At 35.4% G+C, this 22,821-nt stretch overlaps 1 protein-coding gene across 1 annotated transcript in view; it reads left to right on the forward strand.

The window, feature by feature from the left end:
- Positions 1-22,821, forward strand: part of sema5a (sema domain, seven thrombospondin repeats (type 1 and type 1-like), transmembrane domain (TM) and short cytoplasmic domain, (semaphorin) 5A) — a 117,416-nt gene that overhangs the window by 88,426 nt on the left and 6,169 nt on the right. Inside the window, 4 exon segments of the mRNA XM_043226895.1 lie at positions 6,402-6,627; positions 13,461-13,670; positions 20,120-20,290; positions 22,520-22,675. Coding sequence (XP_043082830.1) covers positions 6,402-6,627; positions 13,461-13,670; positions 20,120-20,290; positions 22,520-22,675 — 763 coding nt within the window.

The raw sequence follows: 22,821 nt of genomic DNA on the forward strand, positions 1-22,821 counted from the left end.
TAGGGCGCCTGGAAATCTGCGAATATGTGAAGCGCAGTGTTAAGTGTAAGGATTTAAGTGTAAGGAGAGTTTTATTTCTCTTTTTCTGAGTGTTAATTACATTTATGTAATGGCAAAAATACGAAGCTGCCTTATGCCAGAAATACACTCTTTTTAGAACATGATGTCAGCAGACACTTTTTTTTTTTGTTGTCAAATGTAACTAGAGATCGCGCACTGCTATCCAATCTGAATTTGCCAGTTTAAGAGTTTAAGCTCACACTTAATTTCAGGAGTTTCAAGTGTTATGATGTTATATGTATTTTGTAGAATAGTGCAGAGCCAATCCTCCCTGTACGCAAGGTGCTCAAGCTGCATAGGGCCTCTGAAACCGCTGGTGACTATTTACATGTTATGGCTTCGTTTTTTTTTACCTGATTGTTTTGCGTTCGCATCTTTTGTTATATGTTCACGTATCAAATCGAGCCGTTGCGCATCAAAGATCTTGCCGTCCAGTAATCTTAATAAGCTTTGCGCTTCGTTACTTACTAATAAACAACGTATCAGCTTTGACATTCTGCCAAGTTCATAACAAAATTCATAAAATAAATACGGTTTTGGCGCTCTATAATGCGGCATGTGCGTTCGGCAAGTGAAACCGTTACGTCTTTCTCTATTATAATATGAAATAAACGTGAATTAACATCGCTGCTGCATATTACTATTTGTAAAAATTATTTCAGTCGACTATTCGTACATTTTCTTAGCAAACATAGTTGAAAATGTGAAATAAGTGAATGTGCCTTCTAAAAATGTCAAAATGTAAAAAAAAAAATAAATACATTTATTTTAGAGCACATTAAAAACTTATTTGGTGCCTAAGTTTTGTTCTTATATGAGTCAATGGCTCCTTGCTCGATTTTCTTTGTGTGGATCCTTGTTTAATGAGGTGCACTGTCGCCCTTTCTACGTAAAAATCAAACAAGTCATGTAATGTGAGCCGAGACGCAGAAGTGCTTTCCAAGAGCGCGATTCAAGACAGAGTGAAGACGGACAAAGAAGTTTCATTCATTCATAACTCGTACACCCCTATCTAGGGTACAGTGAGCACATTAAAGAACACAGATGCAGCCAGATCATTTCTGTAATGACAAGCCCAATCTACTGAGAGCAGTGCAAATATCTGCCTGCTTTAAGGCTTTAAGACTTTTTTTTACCAGTACAAGTAATTTGACGAGCTTAAACATTAACTAACGTTGCATGATTCATTTAAATATTCTCCTCCAAGACATGTTGTGTCTGAAAGGGAAACTCCTGCAAATGCATATTTAATAAGATAAGGCCCCAAAAAACAAAAAAAAATCACTGCTCATCTTTTTAAAATCCTGACAGTACTATTTTAACAACAAAAGATGGCTTACGCTGGCACAAGCTGTTAGTGAACCTGTTTATGAATGCCTTTTATATTATATTATATTATATTATATTATATTATATCATTTTTAACAATATATGATATAATAATATGTTTCTTGTAAATCATATATATTTTATTATTTTACATATATATTTTACATGTTTTACATATTTACAGATATATATTAAGGTTACGGTCTTTAGTTTTTAACCTTTTTGAGTAAAAATAAATAAATAACATAACCTATATGATGGCATTTGAATATTGTGAATATTGTTGAATATTGTGCGTTATTTAATCCAGTAGTTCTACACTAACTAACAAAACAGAGCATTTTCTTTAAGAGAAACTGGGAGGGTCAGAATATGAATTAACCAAAATGTATTTTGTGATTGACTGAAGTTTCAAGAACCGTGTTGAATACACTCAGTCATCAGTCATCAACCATCAGGCAGTTGAGGGGGAATAAAATTAAGTAAATAATTAAATGTTATTATTGAGTTTTAATTAGGTACCTGTAATATTTTAATTAAGTGCATTTACTTCAATGCATTAATATTGTTATTTGTTAAAATAAACACAAATAATTCTGCTTTGTATGTTTGATGTGGCGCCTGTTTGAGAGCCACTAGCCTTAATTACTCTAATAATATATCAAATAAAATTAGTAATTCAAATAAAATATAAAATGAAAAAAAATATGGCATAACTAACGTTTAGTACAACTGCCACATACAAAAACCTCCTTTTAAATTTTTTGTTTGGTCATTTGTGCAATTATTCTTAAGTCACACAAAACACACACACACACACACACACACAAATGAAACTTTTCATAATAAATCAAGGCCTATGTGTACCTTGTGTACAGTTCAGTGCCTCAGAACTTTTATCTCTTATAACGGCATTTGGAAGATCTTACGAGAGTTCTCGAGTTTCTTTATTAATTTTTTGGCGAATATATTTCCAACTACTACATAAAACCAACCGCAGCCCATAAAAAACCCTGCATCCCATTTCTCAGCGATGACTCTGCAGTGTGGGTATTAATTTACCCGACGCAAGTTTTCTCCGGGGAATTTCAACATTCCCAAATGACAGCATTTTTCATTAGGCCCCCTGACGGAGTGTATCGCTCCGTAGTCTTGCTTGACTGATTGTGCTCTTTTCTGTACTAATAATTGAGACTATTTGTCTTGGTGGTCCATTGTGGACCGGCCAGCCGGCGTGTCTCAGGTGAACCGCCGGTAATGAATGCAATCAGCGACACCTGCGTAATGGATTGGTGTTTGTTGTTCTCTGTAAAACATACCAGAGGCTGCATTCTCTGTGGAGTCGGGGGCATATAGTGTCAAAGATGTGAGCCGTAGAACGACCAATTACGACTAACACTCACGTACTTGCTGATACGCTGTATTTTTGTGTGGACACAAAGGATTGAGGGCTGTGTGTGTGTGTGTGCAGAGTGGATGTAATGATGTTAGAAAGCTCCAGAGAGCGCGGGTGGGATTACTCATTAGTCAGCAGATGCCTGGAGACTGAACGGGGACCAGCGGAGCTTCGTAAGGGCATCCCCTAACCCCTGCCTTCTCTACCCATAACGCATTAGTGACGGACGAGAACTTTAGGAAATACAGTAATTCTCAGCATGAAAAAGGGGTGTACGAAGTCTGAAAAAGATGGAGAGTGGAGGGGATAATGAATAGACTGTCGGCGGGAAAACAAGAATGGAACAATAGAGAATTATGGAAAGGAAGAGGCAGATAAAGTGAGATGGATGGAGAATTATAGAAATGAAAAACGTGAGCGGGATGAGTAATGATAGAGTGGGAATGAGAGCAAACAATCCGAGAGCGTGCATTATCTACACATAACATCGTTATCGACAAAAAAAAAAAAAGGTGATTGATTTTGTTTGGTTTAGGTCATGTCAAATTTTCAGATTTTAGACAACATGGGAGGGCCGGTTCACAAGCATCAGGCTGCGTAAATCAACACATCAGTAATCGTTAAAAATCATCATTATGATGTGCTGCTCATATGTAGGCGTTCACCCAGCTGGTGTGAACCTCTACCTCGTTGTATCCAGCCTAGCATCAGCACTACAGCTCATGTGTTTGAGCGCATTCTGCTGCAGTATCACTTTCTCCTAATACCCTCCAAGAGTGATTTTTGCAGGGATGCTTTGCAGCAAATGAAGGTTTATGAATTTTTTCATGGCTGCTTATAAGGTGTTTTATTTGAAACTGGTAAGAGTATCGAAGTGTTTGTTTTTTCACCCGGTCACACACCATTTGTGCTACAGATACCTCAAATCCTACCGGCTTTTGAGAAAAGGTGTGATATTAGTTTGATCACAGTGATCAGACAGTTTCCTCTACTATGATAATTAACTATAATCCATTATAATCCTTGCATCCTACTAAATTCTATATTTTTTACTGCAAGTATATACATATCTATACTCTGTTAATGCATAATTTATGAATAATTCAACAAAAAACATAAACATTACTATTGCATAAATAATGCAATTTATCTAATTAATCCTTACATTAGAAGTTTAATTGTTTATACACTGAACAAGGGATACTGAAGACTGGGGTAATGGAATTAACTTTAAATTATAATACTATTTTACAATATTTATGCATTTTAATTAATTTAAAGCTTGCATGTTATTTATAAAGAATATCCTTTCTAATTATAAATGTTATATAAATTAAAAATCAATTATATAAAAAAATTATATATTTTATGATTCACAATTCATTATTGTGTTAAAAGAGAAAAATCAATAGACATTAAAAAAGGAGCTTCACAAATAAAAACATTTAATTCTATTCAACACAGGTGCACGAATAACACCTAATTATCATGAAATCATTACATTATTTAATTATTCAATTAGGAGTTTAATTATTTATGGACTTATTTATGGACTTCAGTTTCTGTCTGTAATGTATGTATGGGTTTTTATATAATTGAATATCGCTGCATATTTTTGTAACGCACAGAATACGTGTGTGTTTTTACTCATATAAGAAAATATAAATTACGTATCATTTATTTTCCATCATATTTGTGTCTTACAGTGATAAAAAGCAAAAGCTAAAGAACTAGGTTCTTTAATTTTGTAATAGCATGTTTACATAACTACAGAGCGAACACAGCTCGTGCTTGTAGTTCGTTAATTTGTGGAGGCATCCAGACGTTGAGTGTTTAATGGAAGCATGTAATTATTGGGTAACTGGTTTTGCTTTTGTGCTCTGACAGTGTGCAGCCTAGCATGAACATTTCTCTATGCACAGTCACACAAGTACAACACTAACACCCAACACCCTCCTTTGTCTCTGAGAAAACAGACTGCAAAAATCTGTGTTAGAGCCTTTCTAGCTGAAGTGTTGATGCTCAGTGAGGTAAAAAGTGCCGAGTCAGCTCATTTGATTTCATCGTATTTATAAACCGTTATTAAATATTAACAAAGAGAGTGTGAAAACAAAAACAGGTGGTCAGATCGCATAGCAAACGATGCCTAAACTTTTCCGCATCCTAACCTCGGCTGCTCCCCGTCCTTGGGAGAACGGAGGTGAGGAGAGATGGGTGGAGGGAGGGGAGGTGAAGTAGACAGCCATCTGAACGCTTCACATCAGCTCTCCCTCCGTCTGACAGATTGACGGATGAACAAAAAGGACTTTTATCTTATTTTGCCAAGGTCTGGCAGTCATTCAAGGTCTATTAAGCATAAATAAATGCAGCTAGAACGGACACAGCTCCCCACTCCACCAAATGAACACATATGATTTACAGGAAATCTATAGCTCCTTGTTTCAGGTGAATTTATTAAGGTGTCAAGACATGAATCTGACTGCCTCAAGTGCAAGACATTGGTATCAGAAGACGCTCTGCATTATCATAAATCGAAGGATTGAAAGCTCATAACTGCAGGTACAGATCAAGGATACAGGCAGCGTAGATGTCATATCAATTATAGAAATGCAATAAAACGAATTTAAGAGGTTTGCCGCAAGTCCCCACCAGACTCGGACGAGATGTTAGAACAGACAGCGCTCATTTGAACTGTCCCGTGCCAGTGATCATTTTTGTCTTTTTCTTAGTCCTTTGAGCTTCCGTTCAAATCAAAATGTCATTTAGCTTGTGTAAAATGTGCTGCTTATTTATTCCCTCATATTTCAGAACCTTTTTCTCCTCAAGGGCCATAAATTAAACTTGATCAATGACCTTTTCTGCTTGACTTGTTTGCGACTTGCAATGTTCAGCAAAGAGCGCAATGGAGATATTTCATATGCCTGCAAAATGCCAACAAATCACCAAGGAACATTCTCAGCATAAATGTTTATATAATATATATATATATATATATATATATATATATATATATATATATATATATATATATATATATATATATATCTAATATGCTGAAACTTATTATTATTAATAATGGTTTGTATTATTTTCAATGCTGAAAACAGTTTATTCATATTTTTGCGTGTAATGTATTTTAATATTGTTCTACTGAATTTAAATTTAAATCAATCAAATTATGTACAGTATGAATAAGTTTTATAAAATTAAGTAGCAAAAATATGAAGCAGTTGATAATAATAAGAACCAATTGATTATAGACAACCAATAATAATTGCTATAATTTATATAATAATATAATATTCTTTAGAAATCATATTACCATGATAAAATGAAAATAATAGACACTGAAGTAATTGCATTCATTCAAGATTATAATAATATTTCACAATACTGACGTTTTATACTTTTAAAAAAAAATAATGAAAGTAATGCTAAATCTATAATCAATTCTATAATCAATTCAATATTTTTGATTCAGGAATATAGACCATATGAAATGCTATTGAAATATTATATTGTACTGATTGATTATATAAATGATTGTATCGATTATATAAAGAATAAGATGTAAAATTATATAGTTTCATACAATTTTCTTTGCTGGTTTGTCCAGGAGTTCCAGTCCTGTAATACCCTCCCTTGCCCGGATCTAAAGAAGACTACTCCCTGGACCCCATGGACGCCAGTAAATATCTCAGACAATGGAGGCCACTACGAGCAGCGTTTCAGGTACACCTGCAAGGCCAGGGTCCCGGAGCCCAGCCTTCTGGAAGTAGGGAGACAGCGGATTGAGATGAGATACTGCTCCAGCGACGGATCCACAGGATGCTCCACAGACGGTGAGATCTCATTCTGTCTCTCTTACCTGCGATTCTTCATTTGTCACTCAGCCTTTTCCTTTCCTCTCCTCTCATCCCCGTGTCTTTGACGGAGTGAGCCCATAGTGACTTTGAGGCAAGCCACTTGATCTATTTGTCCATCAGTGGAAAGACAACATGATGTGCTCTAGTGCTTCTCTCTTTCTTTCGCTCTCTCTCTTTCTCTCATCAATGTGGGCTCACTGCATTGGTTTTTGGAGTGTTGTCTCACCCAACACAAGTGCTCTTGGCTGCATTCTGCCTCTGAGAGACACGAGGAACATGCTAATGAAGTCAAATCAGCGAATGTGATTTCTCTCATTGGTCGGGGGTCTTCCTGTCTGGCGAAGTGCAACACTTGCACTTCATTTTATTTATTTACCTTCATGCATTAGGCTTCACATCTGTGAACTAGCTGCGGTTTTTAAACAAGCTGTTAACTGACGAGTTACGAGAGTCAAAGTGGCGCCGAGATATTACACGGATATATAACGGATATGCAGTGAAAACCCTGTAACAGTAAAGTTTGTTTTTGAGTGATTTTTATGGACACTCATATTCTAAAGTCAGGCTCTGATCTTCAACAGACATCCACTAAGAGATGCCACACACATAGCTAATGATAAGAACTCTTTTATATTTTTCTTTGCTTGCTTATTTCCTTGCTCATTTCCTATTTGTTTTACAAGTGACTGAACTAAAATTATCAAAAAACCAACACAAAAAACATTCAGAGCATTATAAAGAACAACACAGAAATATTGAATTTGATAGTTTATGGAAATCTTTTGTTGCAGCTTTTCCATTTGAAAGTTAAAATACAGGAAATCAATAAGGATGTTTTTTATATGTATATTAATGTGTGTATGTATATTCAGGCTTCCAAAGTAAAATATATAAAACTATAGATAGATAGATGGGTAATACCGATATCACTGTGGTGTTTTTTTTGCACATTTTACTTCCACTTAGAACGTAGAACGTAGAACTTTTATTAACAAAACGAATAAAACTAAACCATGCTATATGCCTTATATACAATAACAAATAACTTACGCAAAGTTTAAATAGGTATATAAAACTAAAAACCAGTAAAGAATAAGGAACAAATAATTGAAACATATAACATTTATTAGCAAAAATAAGGAGGCACAGACAGCAAAGCCCACACCTTATAGTGAATTAGATAGATAGATAGATAGATAGATAGATAGATAGATAGATAGATAGATAGATAGTTTTGTAGAAACACATACATACATATAGTGCATTTTTGATCAATTAAATACAGTAATATTGAGCATAGGAAGCTGGGTTTTAGCATCATCTGCAATGTTACTTTTTTTTTTTTTTCTGTTTAGTCCTGCATGCAATCTGTATTTCACTGACACTTATATGATTCATCAGTGCTGCATCAGTATAATTTATAAATGTATAAGTGCCCAACACACACATGAATAATTTCTGCATTTTAACCATTATTTAGCTCGAAGCTGCATGGCCTTCATGACAGATGTTCCTGGACAGTGGTTAACGCAGAGCACATCATACAGAGAAGGCCTAGTCCCATAATCACCTCCACACTAAAGATGTGTGTTGATGTCAGTGAAGCCACAAGGGAAGATGAGCTCTGAAATGAATGTGCTGCCACTTGGCCAAGATTTAGCCTCACGTCTCGGCTGGCCCGTATCGATTTGAATCCGTAAAGCCATGCCGTGTGAAAGAGAGGGTGATAAAGCGCAGCGTCTCATTGCATAGAGTTCATGTGGAACAATCTAGAGTGCAGGGATGACTGTATGCGGTTACATTAAAGCTTAAAATCGAACTCATGGAATCACTGCAAGATGAAATTTAGATTTATTTAACCAACGTTTTGGAATTGTTTATGGCTTGCGTTTGTGTTGTTAAGGCACTAAATGCTTTCTTTTTGTAAAATGCATTTAAAAAGCACAAGGACATTTAGTTATCTGTAGATAAACTGAGTTAGCAGGGCCCTGGAAGTCACCTTGGCTTTGTGAAGCAGGAGTCACATGTTTATTGCTATTTTGTCAAGCCTTTGAGGCTTGAGCCTCTTTTTCTGTCTAATACCAACATTATGAAAGAAACTAGATCAGTAGAATCAGCCCTGGCTGACATTTTCAGATTGGAAATTCATTTGATGTCGGGTTTTTTTTATTATTAGGCAAATGTAAATCGGCTTTGTGCAGATAAGGTTCCTTGATTTCTCTGCCGTCTTTTTTTGGGGAGCAAATTAAAGAAATTATCAGTGTCCGCAGCAGCTGGTCGTTATTTACACACAGATTCAGGAGCTTTGCTTAGTGAGCCACGGTCTGTTTACTTAATTATAATAAGTAGATTAAACTTAATAAAAATATAAAACAATGTCAGATAACAACATCACTTTCTTTGATAAACTGCTGGCTGTATTTGTTCGAACCTTGATGGTCATCAGTTAATTTGCTGGTGTTTATAAGTTTAAAAGTTCTGTCCTCTGAGATTATTTAAGGTAGGAATGGATGACAGTCAAGTAGTCGTCAAACACATTTTCAGCAGTGTTTAAATTAATATGCAGAAAGTGCATCTTTTAGACAAAAAAAGCCCATTTATAATGCCACTGCTATAGCATTTAGATACATAAACTTAACATTTTTCAGGTAAATAGTTTTTAAAAGAAATTAATACTCATCAAGGATACATTAAACTTACTGAAAGACACAATGGAGACATTTACAAGGTTACAAAAGATTTGTTTTTTTTTTTAAATAAATGCAATTCTTTTGACCTTTCTGTTCATCAAAGTACCTCAACAAATATGTTGTGATTTTAATAATTACAAATTAATATCATTACTAATTAAAAAAGCTGCTAACATATTGAAATGATGTCATTTTCTCTTGCATTAGATTTAATATTGCAAATAAATGTAATAAAAAAAATGTAAGTATATTTGATAGATACAGATCATATAATCTAAAGAAATTTTAAGAATTTAATACTTTTATTCATCAAGGATGCATTACATCTACTGAAAGAGACATTGGAAACATTTACAAGATTCATGTTTTGAATAAATGCAGTTCTTTTGACCTTTCTCTTCATCAAAATACTTCAACAAATGGATTACTGCAAAATATCTAACTTTTTTCAACATTGGTAATAATAGGAAATATTTCATATTAAAAACATTGCTACATGAATGACACTTACGATCAATTTGCTGGGTCTTTGCTGAATAAAAGTGTTATTACTGTTTATGTACCCCAAACCTTTAAATGGTAGTTTCCACAAAAATATTACAACTGCTTTCAACATTGATAATAAAAAATCGTCATGATTTTAAGAATCACATGACACCGATCACTGGAGTAACGATGCTGCAAATTAATAAATTATATTTTAAAATACATTACAAAAGAAAACTGTTATTTTACTGTTTGTCCTATTTTTAATGAATTATATAAATATAAATATAAATTGGTGAGCACAGAAACATCTAGAAAAACAAAGCTCAGTCCTGCCTATTTATTGTTAATTAGTTATCTTAGGAGTTGTTCGGACGACCCACTGATTAGATAATCCAAAATTGGGTAGTTTATACATTAACAGGTAAAAACGTAATAATTTGCAATTTAATGAATGCAGTTTAGAAACTAGAAAGAGGGTGATTACAATTTTTTCGTGTGCAAAAAAAAAAATGCGCTGTAGCTTTCATTACAATACAGCCCCATTTTTCTTTTAGTGCAAGTGTTTAACGCTTAACCTTCAGTACAATAAAAATCAATACATGCACCATTATGTCTATTTGTTTGCTGGAGTAATAGCAGTGGCTAGAGCGAAAACGCTGCCAAACAGTCAAGCTACTTATCTTAAAACCTTGAGGTTTTTTGCAGCATAAGCCAGAGGCCATAACTGATGATGGCCCAGGTTTGTAATTTGGCTATGAGTGATGCCTTCATTCATCTCAGAAACAATAGCACATCATTTTAACATGTGACTTTAGCACTATTTTCTCATCTAAATACCGCACTGCACGAACAGCTCCGTCTCTCCATCTCTGTCTTTCTTTTTTTCTTTCTTTCTTTCTTTCCTCCTCCTTTTCTCAGAGAAGCGGCTGATATCTCCGAGGCTATTTACTGTCGGTTCCCCACAGATCTGCCATCAGTTAGAATCCCACTCAGTGTCAGATTCTGCAGACCTTAGGATCTCAGCTAGCAAATTTCTCTGTGGTGCATTACACACACATGTCCTTGGATACAAAATAGAAAATCTCACTGTCAGTGATTTTGGACTCAACCTTACACAGCAAGGCCCAAAAAGTCGGAGACATCTGTGATTAAAAATCAGGTTTAAAACTGAACAGAAACTTCAAACTTCGAGTTCATCTCACATGCTGCTTTTGTCAAAGCAAAGCAGGTGCAAATATTTTTTTTTCTTTCACAATGTTACTATAATATAATGTAATTAAAAATATATTTAATTTTTAATTACATTAACATATTTAAATCTATGAACAAATTATTTGAATTTGTAAACAAAAAATTACAAATATACTAATTAATATAATACTCATTTAAAAGGGTTCTAAAATTATATTCAAATCATGTAATTTTTTTCTGTTACATTAGATTTAATATTGTAAATTAAAATTAATTTAAAAAAAACTACAGATCATATAATTTATTAACAAAAACATTCTGTTCAGTTAGATTCAACCGTTACAAAGTAATATCATTTCTAAGTTAAAAAACTGTTAAATTGTATTCAGTAGTTACAAATGATATAATCCATTGTTTAAAAGAAAATATTAAATTAGATTTAATAATTACAAGTTAATGCAATTTCTCATTTAAAAAGCTATTAAATTATATTTGATAAAACATTGTAAATATTCATTAGTTACAAATAATGTAATTTATATTTGTTTAAAATGTTAATTACGTTTTGAAATTAATATAATTAGTGACATTAGAAATATAAATGAACATAATTATCTGCAGTTATTTATAATTATATTCAATAAATGATATGGAATGGAATGCAAATAAAAAGAAAGACAAGCGTTCTTGCCAGTGGTCTCAGACTTTTAGACCCTGCTGTTTATGAGCACCCCACAATGTTCAGTTGACCTCAATTGCTTCTCGTGACGCTAGAATGCTGTATGTCGCCGTAATTACAAGTATTTGCAGAGGCGTTAACCACCCACTACGCCGACCCATCAGGCAGTCCTTTCTAATTGCCCACCCCCAAACTTTTAATAAGCGCCGGTGACCGCTAGACAGTTTACGACAGCTCTAGGGAATTGCGTAAAAGCCACACTCTTAATCCTCAAGAGCTATTAATTTTCTTGATTGTGCAGGATATAATGCCACCCATCTCGCTCGGCAGATGTACCGCTGATCCTATTGTCTAACACACCGCAGAATCTGGGCTGGGAAAGTTCAGCGTATGCCTTTTTTTAATCGCGATTTATCTTCCTCGCTTTGCGTAGGGTCCTAGCAACCGGCAAGCATAGCAAAGTCAAAATCCTATTCCATAATACGACTTAACACTTTCCTGAAAATCAATATAGTCAGTCATTTCTTGGTTAAAGTCATTGAACGCAGCGCGGTTTGTTTACCTGCGGGTCTAAGCATGCGCTGACACCTGTGTTCCCTTGCCATTAGCCATCAGAGCCGGGCTCCCCGCTTTGAGGTGTGAGTAGATTATGAAGTAGTCTATTACCTCTGAAAGGGCTGTGTGCTCTGGTTCTGGAGAGATTATAGGTCGACCCGTGTAGCGCCGTCGCCTGCTCAGAATGGATAAATGGCTGTGGCTCACAGGAACTGTCACTGATGGATCTCGCTCAAGGTCAGAGGTACAAACACAGAGGTCACAGTGCAGACAGATACTCTGAGGCGAAAACACTCTGTTTGATAAGATAAACGTTCTTTGACACAAACGCATACAGTAACACGGTAGTAGCTGTGAATGGCATTGATAACTTTAATATCCGTCCGTTTGGCTATTCTCTACCTGGTCTCATGGCATAAACGTACCTAACTTTTTAGCGAGACACGAAATACGTACCGACGAGTACATATCGGCGCGGTTTCTAAAAGAAATGAACACTAGAGGCAGTAAAACTCCACACAGTTACTTGAAGAATACCATGGTATGACTTTAAAACAATATTAATATGCTGGGATATTTGAAAACTGATGCTTTTGAATGTCGGCGTCACACGTATCCAGCTTCATATCTATAGGTTTTCATAGACGGTAGGTTTGTTCGGTAGATCGCGGAGTACAGAGATGTACTTGAGAGGCAGTTCAACGAATCTGCGTAAAAGGAAGTTGAAATGGCACGCTTGTATCAACAAATACATTTTTTGCATCTCAGAGGACATTTTTTGTATCAACAACAACAGTTTTGCATTTGCTAACACTTTCTGGTAGGTTTAGGGTTGGATTTGGTGCAGGGCATATTTCCACCATGATAGAGCAACAGTCCACGGATATTTTTATTGTGAACCGCAATACATAGCTATATCGGGATAATAAAAACGTGCCAGGGTTCACATAGAGCCTCTCTGTTTCTCTTTGAAACTGTGGTGAAACCTGCAGTAAGGTAAGTAAAAACGGTATTGCACAAAAAGTGCACAGAGGAACGTATTTGCACAGAGGTCTACGAGGTAGACCAGCTTGGGTATTCTTTTGAAACACGTTTGTTTTTGTTTTTGTTTTAAATAATAGATTGAAACATTTGTTGAAATCCTGTTAGGCTTCATTGAAGAGCCATGATTTCTCTGGAGTTTAATCAGTTTATTCTTGTTTTAGGAGATTTGCTGCGTTCTGGGCGTATCTCTGGATTGACTGTTAATGGAGGCTGGTCTGCCTGGGGGCCTTGGAGCCAATGTAGTCGAGATTGCAGCTCGGGGGTCCGAAACCGCAAACGCACCTGCTCCAACCCAAAACCCAAATATGGAGGAATCACCTGCCTTGGGCCTGCCCAGGAGTTTCAGGAGTGCAATACTACACCATGTCCAGGTTAGGAGTCCTCATTCATAAACCTCTTCCAACTTTTAACATTCATATTTCTTGTGATTTACAGCATATATTATGAAAGGTTTTACATTTAAAGGCATATACTTTTATTAATACATTTAACATATAAACTATATATTTTTCTTAAATATATACATGCTTGTGATTGTATTTATATATATACAAAATAAATATACACAGCACACACATATATTATGCAAACACAAACTTTTATTAATCACAATTAGTACTGAATTAGCACTAGTATGAATATAATTTATTTGAATTTATCATTTTAAATTTTGTATGTAATGTTAAAAAATTGGTCAGTAAATTTTAGTTGTAGCAAAAGTATATTTTGCTTACTAAGGCTGCATTTACTAGATAAAAAAAAGAATAAAATAATAGAATTGTGAAATATTGATAAGGAATCACAGTGTAAATAAAAAGTGAAATATTCTTATGTTTTTAAATAACTGTCTCCTATTTTAGTATATTTTAAAATGCAATTTATTTCTTTAATTATTTAAAAGAATTTATAGCAGCCATTATTCCAGTGATCAGTGCATAATTTGATTTAGTTTTTTTTCCCAAGATTAATTAATGAATAAAGATAATAAACTTAGCATGAACAGCACTTCTTGGAAACATACATATTTTGTAACATTATCAATTATTTACTGACACTTTTGTACTTTATTTACTTAATTTAGCAATGATGCATTCAATTAAAATTGAAGTATTCATTCATTATTACAGATTTAAATAGTAGTATATTTTTGTCAACTCTAATTAATCAAAAGTATATATAAAAAAATATAAAAAAATACAAGATTACTATACATTTTATTCATTATGTATGTAAAAACATTTGATCAAAAATAAGTTCTTAAACTATAGGTAAGACAGAAATGCGCAATTAAGAAAGAAACGCCTCCTGCGTTAACTTCAAAAGTTCTCACACAACACAAATATAATACGGCCTTATCCATTCTCTCCCGGTTAAGTGTTTCATGGAGACAATCATGGAAACGGTCATCTTTCGGTTTGTTAAAGAAGGATCCCAGACATCAACAAGCGATAAAAGTAAAACACAACCCACATGTGCGCGCGTAAAAGACAGCCTCCCCGCTTTAAGGTGCGAGGACCTCAATTTGCCGACGGAAATGGAGAGAAATCTCTATGGCATCGTTGTGTGTAATCACATTTCAAGCTAATTACACCGGCAGCGACGGGAAAGCAGGATTCAGTCATTAAAAGGCTTGTGACAATGGTGTACACCCTCTCTAAAGTTGAAGGAGGGGAAAAAGCTCTCTAATTAAATGAGCGCTCATCGTTATGTGTGCTGGAAATATGCTGTCTAAATGGAAATGCGCTACTTGGGTATTTTACGATACCTAACGGTGGAACAAGACACAATCGGGCAATGCGGAATTTGTTTTGCGCTCGTAATTAATCAATAGCCTGTTTTTGGAGCCCGAAATCATCAAAGCCAGGCGTACTGTAGTTTATAGCTCTTCTAATTGCTCCTCGGTCTTAATTTTACAGCAGCTGTTTTCTAACAGGAAATCACATATTTCCTGTAAAGTGACAGTAGCAAGACCAGCGGGGCTGCTTCATTAACAAAGACCTCCAGAGGTTTTAAGACCTGATTAGACTTATTGATGTTTTTCTCCGCAGGAGTAATTGCCAACAGATCAGGAAATTTCATAAACGCGGCGGATGACGGATCGCACAGCAAACCATGCGAGCGCACTGTCGATCAGTAACTGCGCTCTGCACCTCACTAAGTTAATTCAGTCCTTGTCTACTTCCAATGAAACATCTTAGCAGCGCTGAGACTCAATAGCTCCTTTGTACAGACGACGGCAGAATAATACAGATGACTTTCATCAAGCGTATCCCAGCAGGAAGCTTGGAAAAGAACACATCAAATTGCTCTACACCTCTATAAGCGTCTCTGAACCGGAGCTTGTCTGTGACCAATATTCGCACTGTGTCTTTTATTGGTTCCTTCTCGCCGAGCTAAATCTTTATACGTTCAAAGTCAGACCTCTGAAATGCGTTATTTTGTTTTGAGAGAGGCAGACAGAGGTCTCGCGGTTGCAGTTGCGGAGGCTTTGATACAAATTCGTCTTTTTTTTTTTTTGGAAGGCCACAAGGGTGAAATGAGATGATCAGTCACGCCGGAGCTGACATGAGCTGATTTGTCATTTTTCGCAATAGAGAAGCTGATAAAATGCTGTATTTGGTTTACTTATGTCTTTTATATGAAAAAGGCAGCTTTTTTTTTGTTTTTTCTCCAACGGTGTGAGATACACTCAACAACTTATATTGTTATGAAACCTTTACTAGCACCTATCCTGAGCTGTGACTTCAAAGGCAACAGACATTTTGAGCTTCAAAATCAAAATTAGACACTAGTTGCACAAATCTTTTATACTGCTAGAATGAAATACACTGGAAAAATTGGAGTAATTTGAAGCAATTTTCACAAATAATTACAAAGAAATAGTAAGTAATGCATTGACTTCAATGGCATTTTTTAAACTAGAAAGACCAAAATAGTAATTTCATGAAAAATGTACTCTCTGAGATGTAATTTTTTGTTGCATTTACAACATTGAAAAATATTTTCAGTAATATAAAAATGTTGCAGGGCTGTCACAATACCAGAATTTTTCTGCATGGTTATCGTGGCTAAAATAATTCAAGATAACAGTATTAAAAAAGTGTCTGCTGAAATTTCAGGGAAGAAGGTTTTAGTCAAATGTATCTTGAATTTTATTGATTTATTTTATTGTTATTTTATTTATAACGATTTATTTTTATTCTAATTAATTTTTTTGTTTTTGCAATGAATCCCCCGTCTCCCAGTTCATTAAATAAAGCGATCATATTTTTTAAACCATTCAATTAATATGGATAATTTTTTACAATGCCTTAATGATATCTTCATTGTATCTTCTAAGTTTTGGTTACGTGAATTTTCAGTAGAGCGAAAGAAACCTCTTAGATTTCATTAAAATATTAAATTTGTGTTTCGGAGATTAGCAAAAGTCTTATGGGTTTAAAGAGACATGCAGGGGCCTTAACATTAGTTAAGTAGTTCATGTAACACTATACATTTATTAGAGTATTTAATAATGTTTGTTAATATTAATCAAAAATACAATCATTCATTTATAGTTCATGTTAGCTCACAGTGCATTAACTAATGTTAACAAACACAACTTGTGATTTTAATAAAACATTAGTAATTGCTGAAATTACCATTAAATAAGATTAATAAATGCTATAAGTATTTTTCATTCTTACTTCAAGTTAACTAATGCTAACTAATGGACCTTATTGTAAGTGTTACCGACATTACCACAAAATTAGAATAATATGCAAACTTTGTAAAGCATATTTTTTTAAAAAAAATCTACTTATTTCCTAAACAGTAAATGAAATATGTTTTTAAATATTTGTTGCATACCTTTTAGCATGCAGTTATTTGCAGCCAATATATTGTGCACTGTACCCAGCTAATATAGTAAGCTAATATTTCAAACTAAACGCAGCCAAAATCTACTCAGTCACTCTCACCCCTCTTCCACAAACCTGTCAAGACGGCTAATGCTAATGTAAAACGAGGCTCAGTATGCTTGTTTTCCTTTAATTAGTGCCAAGACAGTCGTAGTGTTTTGTGAGTAGTTCTCTGTTCCCCCAGTTGTCGCGGGTGATGACCCTGAGCTTGGCACTCGCTGAAGAGGGGAGGGAGTGAATTGATGGTTCGTTTAGCCTCATTAATTAGAGCAGGGGTCAGAGTGAGAGCGCGAGGGAGAAGCAGAGCTCCAGAGCAGATTGTGCGAACAGCCTCTCTCCTCATCGACCCCCGGATTCCCAGCAGTCTTAGCATCTGGATTTAGCTGGTTTTGACACCAGATGATTTCATTGCAGTGATCGTATCAGTGATGCCGTTCATTCAGATTGCGTTACTAGAAGTCTTTGGGATCTTTTTAAAGGAAATCCACTTGTAATCAATGTTTCTTCAAATACAGACCTTGCTAAAACCGGCAGAATCGTGCCCAGACCCTTTCTAAAACTAATGTCGTTAGTTTTGTCATTATTCTCGCCCCGTTGGCAGACCATTGTACATGTAAATGAGCTGTGCTGTGATTGGCTAGCCTCTTCAAAAACGTGAAATAAGTCCCAACCCCACTAAATCTCTGAATATTTAATAGGTGCTGTTATCTGAGTCATAATAGTTTTGATATTACAAATATGATGCCTTTTGAATGACCTGTTTTTGCAGATAATTTTCTACTAATGGTTTTGTTATGGAAGTATGTGTAGATAATTGAACACTTCTATTTGTAACAGTTTATTTATTTGAAATCCTTTTTTCCTTGACTTTAAATGTTTTCCATTTAAATCACTCCTCTTTGCTGAGCAGCTGCAAGAAAAACTATCATTTGCCTTTATTGGTGTAAACTAATGTTAAGCATTTAGAGTGGCAGTCACACTCGAAATTGTTCAGATACAATTATTTTATTTTCTTTATTTCCATAGAAACAGACGCTGTTACCAAAATAATTCATGACACAAGCGCTGTAGGATTTAGCCTGTTTTGACACCAGATGATTTCATTGTGATGATCTTATCTGAGGTAACTAGGGTGAAGTAGTTTATTTATTTTGTGGTACTTGATGAATACATTTCCTGGATCTGTTTAAACAAAATGGAGCAAATTCGCTTTTCACCCTTAAACCTATACTCTTATCTGATTGGTTCGAATAAACGCATTATATGCCAAGACATTTATCTTCAATTAGTTCGGCAATGCTGTCGGAATGATACTTTTCACGTACAATTAAATAAAAAATAAATAAATAAAGACCAACTTAATTAAAACATGATATTTTTTAATCTGTATACCATAAAATTATGTATTCATACTGAATTTCGAGCTGTGTAGTATCCTTCTCCTCCTAAACAAGCTATATGATATATTTTGTTTATTGTAAAATTATATATATATTTTTTATTATACTTAATGAAGACCTAGTATCTGAACTAGCCTAATAAAAGCATAATTTTACCCGTCTACTGATTAGGATGGTTCCATTTTTTAACAAAAATTGCTTCAATAATAATTGAACCTATAGAACCAACAGTGATTTTTTCTTTAACACGTTGTAATTTATACTTTGTAAAATATTACTAAAATATTTATTAAATATTTATTTCTCATTTATTCACCGTTTATAATCTGCAATATGTTTAACAATGAAAACTGTTTAGCTCTAAATATGAACTTTGGATTCCTACAGATTAGTTACTTGAATTTGGATATACTGTTTTTATCATTATATACAGATTTTTCCAAAAAAACAAAGTGTAAAAACCATAAACAGAGTACTGAGAGCCTCATTAGATGGTGGTGGACCTGCCCTCCCTCACGCTTACAAAAATCAGTTAGTGAGAGAATAGTGGCAAAACTGTAAGCGTAGATATAAAACTGATATAAAAAGGTGTTTGTTAATTCAACTGTTTTGTTGAACCGTAGTTACATGGGATTCGAACCGGAGCTCCTCGCCTCTCAAATACGTCTCTGTACGTCTCCATGCTCTACTGAACAAACCTACCATCTATTAAAACCTATAGATATAAGGCTGGATATGTGTGATGCTAAAATTCAAATAGCATATTAATATCTTATCTTATATTAATATTGAAGTCATAACATGATAACCTTCAAGAAATTGTGCAAAGATTACTGCTTATTAATCAAAACTCTGTAAACTAGTGAGAAAATGAATAAGGTATCAGAGGTATGAGAGTTTTACTGCCTCAAACTGTTCTTTTGGAAAATGCATATCTGGTACATATCACCAAGGTACATTTATGCCATGAGACCAGGTATATTTTTTCAATATATATTTTAGTTTTATGTGACTGTTTTCTACCCTCATTCTTTTAACAGGCCAGTGTTCTTTTAAGAGTTTTATATGCAAATGAGCTGTGCTACGATTGGCTAACCACCAAACTGCTGAATACCGAATATGTTCTTATATCTAAAAATCATTATAGTCCTGATATTACAAATGTGATGCCTTCTGAATGACCCCTTTTGGTGTTATGAGGCTACTGTATGCGTTTGTATTAAAATGAACCCTTTTATTTGTATTATTTCATTTATTTTGAATCACGTTTCCCATTTAAATGTAATGACACTAACCATGCTTATCTCAATGACTTCTCTTTGCTGAGCAACAGCGTGAGAAGTGTAGAAAACAAACACATTTGCTTTTATTGAAATGAACTATTTTTGCACATTTATAGTAAGTCAAAATTATTCAGAGAAATGTTTTCACTATTTACTGCGAGAAATGTAAGACGCTAGTCCCTAAAATTATTCATGAGCACAGTAGTAATTTGAGCGTCCTCTCTTCCCTATCTTTCAGTGGATGGGAGCTGGTCGTGCTGGTCACCTTGGTCTAAATGCTCAGTGACATGCGGAGGAGGCCACTACATGCGCACACGCACCTGTAACAACCCTCCACCTGCCTACGGAGGTGACATCTGCCTGGGTTTGCATACTGAAGAGGCCCTCTGCAACATCCAACCCTGCCCTGGTACACACACACACACACACACACACACACTTTATCACGTGCATGAGCTCAACCTACGTGAACTCACACACACTCACACCTTGAATCCGACAGGAAATTACACAACTTTTTTTGGATAGGAAGCCTTTGTCTTGTACCTGCTTTCCTTTTCGTCATGTCTCGCGCATAAAGCGGCCCGTGGGGGAATGAAAGCAGAGGAAATCAAAATGTCACACTTCATAGAAAAGCAAATGGTAAAGCCGAGCTCGCGATACGAAGATAATATGCATAAGCCCGCAGCAGGGAGTGCAAGAGAGGAGGGCAAGATAAGGCGATTGATGACGGAGTCAAACCTCGCATTGATGATCCACGGAAAGGTGAATGGGAGAAGAGAGCTTGTATTCAAATGTCAGTCCATCCATTAGCCAGAACTGTAGTGAGGTTACCGAGTGACCTTTTATTAGCTGCGTTCAGGTCTATCTGTCACACCATTCATTACACGAGCGCGTGTGTAGCTGTACAGTGCAGCCGGGAGACAGAGGACGGGCTAAGTGAGGGGAATGCTAATCAGAAGACCCTGTGAGGAAGTTCTGAACTGGTTTCCGAGCTTTTGAGGTTCCACTGTGGAATATTGTTTAAATTAGCTTTGAGGCCAAATAGATAATCAGTTAAATCCTACGATAACCACAAAACACAATTTCAAGCCTTGCCTGCTTGAAAATGAAAGTCTAATCTGCCAAGAATATCTAGTTTCTTTGTTTAAAAGCCCGTCATACTTCAGGTAAATCACAAATAAACTGATATGATGATTTCAAACAAAATCAGGCCAAAATGAAATTCGTTCCAGGTCAAAACAGCTTGACAAAGTTTACAGAAAAGTTTGCACCGGTTGGTAAACACCTTCGAGTTACTATTGGTCTTGGCGATTAGGAGAGTGTAAATCTGGGGCTCCTTCTTCTTTGACATGGAAAACCTCTTTGGTTTATCTCTTCTGTTACGCAAGTATGTTAAGGTCAGGCATGAGGACAAACATGAACGCTATGGAGATTTTTAACTTTAGTAACACTTTAGAAACAGGAGAGCACGCATTCAATATTAACAGAGTTTCGCCTGAACAAACTCCTCATTTGCTGCTTATTAATAATTAGTAAGGTACTTGTTAAGTTTAGAGATTGAGTATGGTTAAGGGATCTAGAATATGATTATGAAGAATAAGGTGTTATTATGTGCTTTGTAAGTACTAATAAACAGCAAATATGTTGTAATATGCAAGTTCATAAGCTTAAAAATTAACTAGTAATAGTGAGAATTGGTCTTTAAAATAAAGGGTAACACTTTATTTTAGGTATATCTTGTTAGTTGCTTATTAGCATGCATATTACTAAAATATTAGTAATATGCATGCTAATAATATTTATTAAGCACATATTCATCCTATATTCTACATGACTATCTCTAATTCTATCCAATACCTAAACTATTCATAAGCAGCAAATTAGTAATTTATTAAGGGAAAAGTCATAGTTAATAGTGAGTGTTCTCTATTCTAAAGTGTTAGCAAGGGTTACTTAAACTTCTTTTCACCTCAAACAACAAAAAAACTTCACTGTGCGTGTCTCAAGGCCTTTAGGAGGAAATTTGAGCAATTTTTGGCCTGGGAGAGCAGATAGACCCCGGGCTGGTTTAAAGGGTTCTGAATCCTCCTATTTCAGAACCAGTTCATTTTCACAGCAGTTTTTAAAAATGTTACAGAAGTGGGCGTGATAAGCTGCAGCATGGAGCGGAAAGAGGAGAGAAAGAAAACACAACAGTGGCTTCTGATACAGTCGGTTTTATTGCACTCTCACTGAGTTAAAAGCATCAAAGGTTTCTACAAATGCGCATTGCAGTTCACCGCTGCACGCATCAAAATGAACAAATATATTATACGTGGTTTTTTTAAGCTCACAGTACATTACACAAAAACACATATATCCTAGATTTGAGTGTTCAAATAAAGGCACAGCCGTATGGGTTTGCGCTCTGCAGTCTGAAAATATGAATGTTCCTATTGCATTTTTAATATGTTTTGAGACTTATTTTGTGATGTTTATATAAACAGTTCAATCAGTTGTATCAAGGAGCTCTAAATACGGCGCGGCTGGATCAAGTTTGTGTCAACACTTACTTGATAGATAGATTTGAGATAGATATTCTTCCCTCCTCTACATCACTTTGCATCTGATTTGGGCTTGTTGTCGTCGTGTACAGAGAGCTGGTCTGACTGGTCCGAATGGTCCCCCTGTGACTCATCAGGGTCTCAGGTTCGCCTGCGGCACTGTGACGTCCTGTTTCCCACCGGCAACCAGTGCTCAGGCAACAGCAGTGAAACTCGCGCCTGTCTACCCATCTCTAACTTCATCCCAGGTGGGCACAGAAACCCACACACATTTACACTCAAACACTTGCCATATCGACCCCTGGACAAACAGGATCTTCCCTTATTGACAAGAAGTAATGCGAGACACACCAAACCATTGATTCGTGCAGTGCTGGGATAATTAGCCTCTCAT

This window comes from Puntigrus tetrazona, chromosome 24 (assembly GCF_018831695.1).
Source record: "Puntigrus tetrazona isolate hp1 chromosome 24, ASM1883169v1, whole genome shotgun sequence".
In the NCBI taxonomy this organism is placed as follows: Eukaryota; Metazoa; Chordata; class Actinopteri; order Cypriniformes; family Cyprinidae; genus Puntigrus; species Puntigrus tetrazona.